General features: G+C 38.7%; 1 protein-coding gene across 1 annotated transcript in view; it reads right to left on the bottom strand.

Annotated features, from left to right (window-relative positions):
* Positions 1 to 1,236: 1,236 nt before the first annotated feature.
* Positions 1,237 to 12,001, bottom strand: part of LOC108670127 (protein nervous wreck) — a 33,468-nt gene continuing 22,703 nt past the window's right edge. The window contains exons 17-20 of the mRNA XM_018157579.2: positions 7,710 to 8,052; positions 5,363 to 5,556; positions 2,675 to 2,759; positions 1,237 to 2,094 (exon numbers count right to left, since the gene is read on the bottom strand). Of these exons, the coding sequence (XP_018013068.1) occupies positions 1,613 to 2,094; positions 2,675 to 2,759; positions 5,363 to 5,556; positions 7,710 to 8,052 (1,104 nt within the window). The 3' untranslated portion in view covers positions 1,237 to 1,612. The remainder of the gene's footprint in view (positions 2,095 to 2,674; positions 2,760 to 5,362; positions 5,557 to 7,709; positions 8,053 to 12,001) is intronic.

Raw genomic sequence — 12,001 nt, 5'->3', positions numbered from 1 at the left:
ATGCGAGTTTTGTGTGTGGCTTTGCTTTGTGATGAAAATATTAAAGCTGCAAACGCGCCATGAAAAACATACGCATAACTAACATTCAAAAAGTCATTATAATAAACAAATTTCTGTTTAATAATTTAATGATTTTGTGTCAACGAATTGCCAAGATTTTTATCTATTGATTATAAAACTTAATTAAGAAACACCTCTCAATGAATGACTCCTAATATATATTTTTGACAAAGTCCACCGCAAACACCATAGTTAGCTTTAAAATAACCTAATGAAAATAACGCTACTCTAATGAGGTCAAGTCATTGCACATGCCATAACAAACGTCACCCAAACGACACACAGAAGACTATTAAACCTGTATTGTATTACATTCAAATATCATACAGGGAAACAATAACCATCATCATGAGTGTAGACATGATCTCATGTCATTGATGGTCACAACAAGACGAGTCTGAGGAACAACGTTACGAGTATTAAAACAATAGATACAATAATTACAGTGACGCAGGAAAGGAGAAGAGTAAGTACAATACTTACTAGGGCTTTGAACAATGAACGTTTTAATATTGCTTAAGACTACACAACTGCTAGAGCATGAATACTTATGAGTATCTGCAAAGTTACAGGGTCGGTAAGTCAGCTACTCGCACCAACAACATGGCAGTTTTAATGCTTAATATCCTAGCGCAAATAATGCGTCGTGTGTTGCAACGTTTCTTCAAGAATTGCTCCTGAGATAAATTTACCGTTCGTCATCAATTTAAATTAACGAATAAAATAAGCACGAAATTTCAAAAAGCAAAATCCTGACGAATTTACGGGCGTTAATTTTCTTGATGTTCACCGGAATACAAATATGTTTGTATTTTGAGCGTTTTGATTGTGGTTTTGATAAAAGGGAGAGGTAATTACATGCGAAATCCACAACAAAGATCTTAACTAAGGTAAATACAAAAATTCGATTCATTGTGGACAAGTGCTTCTGAAGTTTTCGAAAGTCAACAGATATTTTTTCCTTGTGGCATTGGGACGGATTATCCAGCAAATCAAAACTTAAAATCAGGCTGAAAATCTTACGTGAGTTTCTACATGAGGAACAAGGCAAGAAGATAAAAACGAAATGCGATAATAACGTCCCGCACTGTAGAATAGAATAGAAGTGTCGGCATTGAAGAAATAGGCCCATGGCCTGTTGCCGATTCTTGAATTTTTCGAGACTTGATTCACAAGGGATCCGGCCTTTGTAACCCGATCTTTCCATAAAATATGTTTAATTGAACCAGAGACTTGTAGACAATTGAGATGTGGCTCTGCTGACCATATTGCTGCCAACAGCAGCCTACGTGCGGGAAGATCAAAATCATATCATGTTTGATGCAAGACATCAGGCTGCAGAAACTGTGCTCTACTGCCGCCATGCAGCCAGTCTTCGGTTTAAATTTCGAGAAGAAGCGTTCGAACCTTCGGTCGTTTAGCTTTTAACAGATTTTTCAATTTTTTAATAGCACGAGTTGTTCCGTACTTCTGATTCCGCATTTAACGCATTTCATCGAATTCAACGCGTCACCAGAGCCCGGTATTCTTCCCAAACAATTTATAATCATTTTCAAGCATCGGACTCTTTGAGCCTGTCCAGATCCTTGAGTTTTTCGAGGTCGAGATCTGGCGGCCCTTCGCTTGGAGTTGGAGACTTTGCTCCATTTCCAGATTCACTGCAAATTTCGATGCTGTTGCTGCCTTTGACTTTTGCTCCACTTTTTGGAGCTGTTCCTCTACATACTTCCTCCTGCTCTCTTCTTCTCTCCTCCACACCTGATCCACCTCCTCCACTTGGAGCTGGAGGTGGAGGTGGCGGATGATCGTCATCATCCAGCAAACTGACTTCGTTCTCAGGGTCCGAGTGGTTGCCATCTGTCGCGTCCAGTGAGTCAGCTGGTTGAGGTGCAGCCCTACAGGTGGTTGCCTCTTCGGCCCTGCAGGTGGTGGCCTCCTCAGCCCTGCAGGTGGTGGCCTCCTCAGCCTTGCAGGTGGTGGCCTCTTCAACTGTAGGAGTGGGCGCCGTCAACACGATCTCTGTCACCGCAAGTCCTGCTCACATGTTAGGATGTTAATAAATTGTACGCAAGCTACGATCACTTTAATCCTTGCCTAACTGCATAGGTACAAATGTATCTATACACTTGACACAATAATTATAAGATGGAAAAACTATGCAGTCTGACAGGGGCTAAAATAAAACTCCTCTCACCTAAAACTATTCTTTAACGGTCAGGTATTGTTCTTATTCTGGCCTACGACCCACACGCTGCATTCACTTCCCTTCACTCTGAGGCAAAAGGATCGCAGTTGATTCCAGCACCAAAATATTTGAGCTCGCAATGCTCAGCTTTTAGTCTATGCCAATTTGTATTACGAAACTAGAGCCAAAATAACGATAAAGAATTGCTCTAAATTACAAATTTTTATATTGTCCATTACAACTAGGACCGCCTTCCATCTACGCACATTTAAACCAAACACAAATTTACCTCATGAGTCTGACCTATTGACTACTGACCTATTTACCCTTAGCAGGAATCTACTTACACTTGAACGTTACTGCCCGCCCTTAAGAATTATAAGGAATAATATTATAACTTCATTATACAAAAATAATAGCACAACTCACCTCCGTCAGCAGGTTTCTGTGTTGAGGGTTGAGAGGGTTGCTTGGGTCCGTTGGGAGAAGGCTGGCCTGTACCTCCGCTGTCAGGCTGGAACACATGCAAACTTATTTATACCGTTTACTAGTTTAATTACATTGATAATACTGATAAATTAGTAGTAGAAGGTGAAGATGCAAAAGAAATTAGAATTATAACAATAATGCAAAACTATAAGTTGATTAAAATCACAGTAATTAGCTGCTGGAACAAAAATTTTATGCTATCATTAACTGGATTATCCAATCAGTCATACGCCGGCGACAATAATGTAATACTATCATTAAATGAATTATGTAATGTGTCAATTATTCGAACGATGCATTGCGAACATTTAAGCGCCTCAGCTCCGACCGCCCCTCGGGCATTCCCTGTCACTCATGAGACGCCTTAAAATTGATGGCAGGTAGGCGGACGCATGTCCAGAAAATAACTGAGATTCCAGCATGAAGATCAAATGCTTCTTTTGCCACAGGTCCCTTCAATGATCATTCAGATCATGGATTAACTGAATCAATAATATTCGACGTAACAGATCTATGTTTTTTAGTTCTGCGTTCCATTGGAAGAGGAAATCTGGTTTATATATGGCAAGTAGCAATAAAGAAGGAATTGCAGTGCGTAGAGGTAACATTGAAAAAGGAAAAATTTGTGTCATCATTACATTCCTTAGGGTAGTGAACAATTGGGAAGTGACAAATAGGAGACAAACATGAGCAGGAAATTAATGAACGCTAAAAATTGCGTGGAAATGTTGGTTCACAAACATCGTTCAAAAAGTCAGGACCATTGATTAAAAGAATGCACAAACGAGGGTCAAAACATGACCAACTAAAAAAGAGCTACTAGTTGAAACGCCGAAAATAAATGTAAAATGTTCGAAGCTTTTCTGTGAGTAATTTTCTTTCGAATTTCTTATGGTGATCATAATTTCCGTGGCCTAGTTTAACCATTTATATGAAAAATACGCTTTTTAAGACTTTGAATAATTTTTTGGTATCTTGTGAAGTTCTTTTCGAGATTACCAACAAATTTTTGTTTACATTTCAATGAACGAATCAATGAATCTAATAAAATCGGTCAGTATCCTTTTGTTTCTTGTCTTGAATTGGAGTGATCACAACGTCATTTCCTATATGGCTTGGCAACTTGTGCCGTTTGGTTTGTACTAGTGCAAATAAATCAATAATTATCAGAACGCTAACTAGTGTCTATCTAGCTAATTCACTTCCAGACACAAACTGACCTCAATGACACTCATCTAAAACGCGTTCAAAATAACATATGGTATCGTAGCAGGAGCTAGCAACTAGATCTTGTATGATGAGCTCTCTGTTAGCGTGAACCGTGGCACGGTTCACATTGCGCCGCATCAGCAATCCGTGCTTCTAACATAAATCCCAAGAACTCAACTAAACAAATTTTCTCGTAATTGGACGAAACTATGAACTAATTTTCATGAAATCGGTTTTTGCATGCAAAATTTCCGAAATGAAAGCGTTGAACATTTTCTGAGAAATTTCCTGCTAGGAAATTAAGAACTCCTATAATTTCGATTGATTATAGATGTTGATAAAATTTAATCTCCGATATTTATTTAATCAGCTTAAGATTTGAAGTATTAGTTGCTGCGCTGTGGAGAATATTAACGAATGTTGACGCGGCTCAGGTAACGTGAACGAATTGAAACAAACGTGTCTGGTTCGCATGACGCTCCTATACCTCGACACAAACCTGTATTTCATAAGATTCTACAACTTTATTATTATTAGATATTAGATACGATATATTAGATTTCATGGCTTCCAGTTAACGCCTAATTTCTACGTGACTTACATTTCACTTTATTCGAGAATTGTTTTAGTACTAATGATTTGCTGGAAAAAGTAGCAAACTCCCGTATAGGGTCGCGGAACGCTTGGTGCAATTTTGAAGTTGTTGCCGCAAGAGTGTTTAGAGATTTCGCTTTTGAATGCAAGCTGACAAATTTTTAACACTTTCATTTCGAAAGTTTTTTTAACCTGACTGGGGTTAACGCCAGCTAGTTGACAAGGAAAATTAGTAAATCCGGTATCGAGCAGAATAGGAAAGTAAAACGTTATTATCTCGAGCTCTTCTAACGGCTGTTCAGTGGCAGTGTCGTCTGACAGATCACTGTCGTGAATCGTGTCCGAAACCTTAAGATACAGTGATAACCGGAGTCTATATTCACATATATTTATCAAAAGAATGAATATATACGCAATAATCGTATGCATAAAAGCAATTTCCACTTAGCAGCCATTACTTGGCTTTAACCAAGATCCCAGGTTAGTTCGTCAGTTGTTAAAAACAAACATCACACATTAGTGTCAGACGTTCGATGCTACATTTTTTAGTGATTCACAAAGGTCCTAATACTCAAAATTACAATGAGAAAAATAATGCTTAAATATTCCAGACACATAGCATTGGGCAATTGTGGTGCATGTGAAAATTCATTGAGTACACCAAACTTTAAATTCAAGTGGAAGCGGCCTTACTTCTGACTTGGGCATAGTCAACGGGCCAGAGTACATGTACTGTAAACATCTTCTGATGATATTTGCACAGAAACACCGATATTGTCCACAAATATAATTTAGTTGTACGTATATTCAGTTATCGATACTCACGTCAGGCACGGAGACGTCAGGACTGGACACCAGCTCATCATAAGAGGTCTTGGGGGGAAGCTGTTGGGGCTGGGGAGCCGCTGTGCTCTCGCTGTCTGGGGAGGAGCTAAACTGACGCTGGTAGAGCTCAGTCTTTTTGCCTGCTAAAACCATGGAAAATGAGGCACCTGTGTCGGCTGTATCGACCTCGACGTCTGCTCGTTGTTATTACAACAACGATGTGTTTATTAACAACAACGATGTGTTATTACAACAACGATGTGTTATTACATTAACAATTTAATTTGTTATATGTCAATAATATCCCAAACTTCGTTTTTATGAGTGTGGATGATGTGGAAGGGTGGAAAGGAATATGGAAGCTGACGACGCGAGCGTCATGACAAAAAAGATGTTACAAAGAGGAGATTTAATATCTCTGTTACAAAGAGGAGATGTAACATCTTTGTTACAAAGAGGAGATGTAATCTCTTTGTTACAAAGAGGAGATGTAACCTTTTTGTTACAAAGAGGTTACAAATAGGAGATGTACCCTCAACAAGGGACACTTGCACGACATCGGTGGAGGGCAAAGAGAAGGGTTATGGAGTATATTAACGAGAGGTGGTAAATAGGGGTGAGACACGAGATATTGCACCACTTGTAGGTGTAGGGATCAAAAGCATGGAGACACCAGATCAGAAATACCACAATTTGAGACAATAATTGTTAATGGGGGATAGAGAAGTGTAAAGAGTGAACACCAAGTTTTACAAAGAAGTTTTTTAATGTAACTTTTAGGATATGTTTTAATTTCATAATGGACATTAATAACGATGTATTGTAATAATATTCACTTCATATTTCATATGCAATATTCACTTCAGTTTAGACACATTATTGCAGACGCCAGTTAATTGGCAGAAATGTTTTTCAGGACATCACACATTAATCATTAACGTAAACGAAAAATAGGATTTGAAAATGGAAGAGAAATGAGTTCGTTGAATCGAACATGGAAGTTGATTTAATGATGAGAAACGAGGAATATTAAACGCAGCGAACAAATACTGATCCATAAGAGAGAGAATCAAAAGTAATTTAGAAGTAAGAATGCGGTCATGTTTAAGTGCGTGGCGTGCAGACAAATATATTTAATTAGTGTTGAGGCGTAGGTATACTACAGTGATGTCGGAGCGATGCACGGTGTGGTGCCGAGGTGATGCCGGCCGTGATGCGTCGTCGGGCGGATGATGCATGCAAGGGAGGGGCAAGCAAGGGGAGGGGGAGGTTGGCATTAGCTGATGCAACAACGATGCAGCGATGCAAAAAGTAAAACCTATCATAAATATTTATTTTCAGAGCCTTTGGTGGCTACCCGAACTACACGCTAACCACGACCATGGTATTTATAATTTCAGCAATTTGGCGTCTAGGAGGAATGAGTTATAAAAGCCTAAATCGTATTTGATCTAAGAATTAAACGCGCTGTTATGCTTCAGAGGGAAACATTTATCATGGGTATCGATTGTCGTGATTATGTCATCCCGCGTTTTGGAGTGTTAAGATTCTCCTTCAAAATCGTTAATTTTTTTCCTGATAACGTCACTTATTTAAATTAAGTAAGCCATGAACAATCGGAGCATCTTACAAATTTCTGCAGTCTTACCGAAAGTTCCTCAATCAAACTTTACGATGTTAGGATTTAGACGCGACGATGGCCTAATGATAAATCCACCCATTAGTTGTCATTAAAATCTTTACCAACCTGCTGATCACGAACACAATATCTGATTCTCATCATGAAAAAACTCTGAACAGCAGTAATTTTCTTGCATGGAAGCCACGATATAAATCCATCCATACGTTCGGTCATGGCATTTTTGCCTGATTTTGTTGAGAATTTTTAGTCACTTCATTTATGAAAATATTTTGATGTGAGCCCTGCTACGACCGAACCTGCCTTTAACCTATTGAACCAAAGTCTGTGAACTACCAAAGACTATAATATCGATCAAGCCATCTCCTTACACGCTAGCAAATAATGTTCATTGACGTATAATCGCTCAATGCAACAAAATAGCATAACCATCACAGGATATTGTGCAAAACTGATAGCAAGCCTCAAGAAAATTTTAGCAACAAGACATCACAGCATTAACATCACATATGACTTCACAACATCGTTCCGGTCATTCGATTAAAAGTTACACTTCAACACGAGCAAAGTAAAATGTTATTAGCCAACAAAAGCCGTCAACGTAACACTAAAAATGAAATAAAAATTTTCCATACATGACACAGGAATAAATATTTTAGTATACAATTTTTGGAACAAGACAAACGTAACGAGGGCTTTTTTTCTCACCCTTCTCAGATTTCTTCTCGTCCGCTTGAACTTTTTCGCCCTCTGCCTTTCCTTTCAATTCCTCGCTGTCCACCACTCTGTTACTGTCCTCATTTACGTCTTTATTCTCTTTGTTTTCTTTTCCTTCCTTATTCTCTTTTCCTTCTTTGTTCTCTTTGTTCTCTTTTCCTTTTTTGTTCTCTTGTTCGTCCTTGTGTTTCTTCTGCTTGATAGCCTCGTCGAGCGTCTCCACGTCAGGCGTGGGCATAGTGATGATGATGCCGTCGGGGGGCAGGAGGAACCCTGGCACCTCGGGGGGCGTGTGGGGGGGAGGAGTCGTACCCGGGGAGCCCGCTGAACTCCCCTGAGAAGAAAATATATATGTTCAGCATTTTTATTCAATGCGTTCATCATCTCAATGCTCATCGTCTCATTTTTATTCAATTCGTTCATCATCTCATTTTTATTTAATTCGTTCATCATCTCAATCATCGTTAAATGTGAGCATTTTGGTAGAAGCTGGATCATAAAATTTTGAAAAGTGTAAATAACTTCTCAAAATAATAGCTTGCTCACTAAAGGGTCAATGACAGGCTCGGCTGGATCCTATGGAATTCATTCACTAAATAATATTAGATACGCCTAAATTCCAATAATATCTGAGATAACACTCTGATTTACGTAACATCTATCCAGTTAATTATTTGCCATCAATGCAGTGGTGGATACAGTGTGTGAACAGTGAATACGTGAATATAAAATACAGTGGATGAACAATACGGTTAAAGCAAAGCAAAAGGCAAAGAAGGAAGTGAATGAAGTAGGTAATATTGACAGTAGGTAATATTGAACATGTATTATGCATAGATGTTAAGAATGCGGCGCCGTTGTTTCGAGACCGTGGGAAAGGTTGTTTACATTGAAACGTTGGCGCTCAGCGCGAGGGACATTCCATTCGAAGGAATGTGGCGTCGGTTTCGAGGGAATAGGCTTAACTGTGCGCGACACTAGCGTATATAAGGACCTTAGAAATTCGCGCCAAGGGTTGTTGGTTCTAAAGAGTTGACCGTCGCGCACGTACGGTCTGCAGTTAGCGGACGTAACGGCTGCGGCCGTGAGGCCGCGGTGTTACCGTTTTCGAACATTGACGGTCGCGAGAAACCCAGACTTATCGAAGCAGCCAAGATTCCTGTGAGCGCGTCAAACCTATACAATGGACGGCTACGACTTTAACATATTATACGGTCAACATCATCACTCGTTGTACAACGATAATAACGCACCTCATCAGAAGATCTAAGTTTCAAGCTCTACACCAAGAATCATCAGTACGATACGGCCACGATTTCCATCAAGAAGAAGCAGTACGATTGCATTCATCTTCAACGCGAGAAGCCACGATTGAGCCCGCAGTAACATCATCGACGATGAAGACTACGCCACTATTCTGAAGTACGGTCTTTGTAAAAACAACCTACGGCCAGACTGGCCGTGTGGCGTCTATATCAACGAGATATGACAGCTATGAAGAAAGAGCAACTGTGAAGAGAGACGCGCAGTACAGCTGTAGTACGGCCACGTGAAATACGGCTGCAATGCGCGGGGACAGCCGCGGTATATACGGTCGCTGCGCGTGCGCGAGTTACGGTCGTTGACAACTGTCATACGCATTGGAACTGCAACGGATCACACACTTTCCCCGGTAATATTAGATGATTTAAGTGATGCTTTAACTGATAGATTTTGGGACTTTGATTTTGTGCGGATTACATTTTTCATGTACTACAGATTTTTGTTAACGTAGGATGTGAACTTGAATTTCTCAATTTAATATGAAATGTATCAGTGTTTTATTAAAACCCTCTCTTTGTACTATATTTTGCCGGAACCTGTCCAAAAAGAGAACCTTATTCACGTGCCAATCAAGTGCCACTCGGCAAACCACCTGACAAAACGATAAGTAATGAAAACCGGGATCTTGAACCTGAACCTGATCGTAACGTAAAATTGGTGGAGTAATCACTACGAGTCTCCAATTTTAAAATACATGAGACGATAGGAAACGTCTCGTCTCTCTTCTCTTTTCTATTTATTTAAACCCAAATTTAATCATGGTGTCAGGTGTGGGGTTTGGAAGGTTTTGCGGCAAAGTACATTGAGAGGTTTGTATTGATAAAATAAGTCCGTTTTAATGCTGACATTTTTAAATTCTGTGGAAATCTATTTTAGCCAATGTGTGAAATTTAGGACCGTCGATATTGTGCCAGAAATTGTTTGAGAAGAACTTGTTCTTTCTCATGCAATAGTGATGGCAACAAAATCATTACATTGCGATGTATCTCTAAAAAATTATTGACCGTATATATAGTGCAGCGAGTCTAATTCAATGCGGTGTTATAATACTAAGATGTTGTCATAAAAGTTCGAAGTGTAAGATTAATTCGAAATAATTTGTAGAGATAATGCATAGTTTAAGGTGGTCAGGCGGGCAGAATTTTTTTTACTTGTGTAGTGATTTCTAGTAATTCATCTAAACCTTTTTTTTTCTTTTTGCTTTTATTTTTTCTTGCATTTTGTGGCAAGTATCGAAGGTAGAATGATTATTAATAATATCAATTTTTTTGCACACGAAAAAGCACAAATGGCATAGTTTCACGTTCAGAAAATTATTGTTTGTCTGTGATTTCATTTTTTTTTTTTGCTAGGTGTCGAAATTATGTTCGCGTTGTGATTTTTTTATGTGCACAAACGGACATTTTTGTCAAATAGATATTTTCTGATCTTTTTTTTGCCGAGAAATTTGTGCAGATCGATTTTAGACACATATTTTTAATAAGCGCTTCTAACTCAAGGCCACATGATTGAAACTTTTCAGGAATTGAATTTCAGTAGGGAATTTTTATGCCCAGTATTTTGACTTGTAGTTAAGTGTAGAAGTTGTCGCGTTCAATTTGAACTAAGAATTACGCTAGATTACCGAGCGATTGTTGACGAGATACGAATGTGATTGAGTCCATTATTACAATAATTTAATTGCGTACGAATTTGGTTGATATAACTATAGTAATGAGTTTAATGAGCGAGAACGAGTTCGGATAATTGTAGCGTGAGATTTAACTATTATTTGAGAAGAAAATATATATGTTCATCATGAACTCCCCTGAGAAGAAAATATATATGTTCATCATGAACTCCCCTGAGAAAAAAATATATATGTTCATCATCTCATTTTTATTCAATGCATTCATCATCTCAATGTTCATTATCTCATTTTTAGTGCATTTTCTCATTTATGGAAAAAATGCACTATTGTGCTCGCCATGTCCGTCTGTCTGTCTGTCTGTCTGTCTGTCCGTCCGTCAGTCCGTCCGTCCGTGACCTCAAGTTTTCGTCGACGAGAAAATGCGCTCTCTGTCACTCACTGCAGTGAGTACTGAGTTATATTTTTATTCAATGCGTTCATCATCTCAATGTTCATCATCTCATTTTTTATTCAATGCGTTCATCATCTCAATGTTCATCATCTCAATGTTCATCATCTCATTTTTATTCAATGCATTCATAATCTCATTGTTCGTAATCTAATTTTTATTGAATGCGTTCTTCATCTCATTGTTCGTCATCCCAATCATCAATAAATGTGAGCATTTTGGTAGAAGTTTCATCATCAAATGTTTGATAAGTATAGAATAGAATAGAAGTGTCGGCGTTGAAGAAATAGGCCCATTATAAATAACTTCTCAAAGTAATAGCTTGCTCACTACAGGGTCATTGATAGGCTCGGCTGGATCCTATGGGATTCATTACTAAATAATATAAGGTTTGCCTAAATTCCAATAATAAATGAGATAACACTCTGACTTACGTAACGTCTATCCAGTTAATTATTTGCCATCGATGCATATCGAGTTACTATGAGTGAACTTATCATTGCAACGAACATAATATATAAAAAACATAACTCAGTACTCACTGCAGTGAGTGACAGAGAGCGCATTTTTTCGTCGACGAAAACTAGAGGTCACGGACGGACGGATAGGCAGACAGACAGACATGGCGAGCACAATAGTGCATTTTTTTCCATAAACGAGAAAATGCGCTAATAATGTGCATATTAATGAAGTGTATGACTCTCTGGCTCATTTTACTGAGCGTCAGCATGAATCTTCGCCACGTGAGCCATTCTCTTGTGGAAGCGACAACAAACTGCTATCCTAACAAAATTTAGAGTCGCCCCAGCTTCTGGTAATCCAAATCAGAAGCTGCCGCGTCTGTAAATTTTCATTGGGTAAGTCAGTTTAGCCTCATGTGTA

The sequence above is a fragment of the Hyalella azteca genome, unplaced genomic scaffold, assembly GCF_000764305.2.
Source record: "Hyalella azteca isolate HAZT.00-mixed unplaced genomic scaffold, Hazt_2.0.2 contig10975, whole genome shotgun sequence".
Lineage (NCBI taxonomy): Eukaryota > Metazoa > Arthropoda > Malacostraca > Amphipoda > Hyalellidae > Hyalella > Hyalella azteca.
Note: the sequence above shows the minus strand (reverse complement) of the source record. Positions and strands in the feature narration are given on the sequence as shown.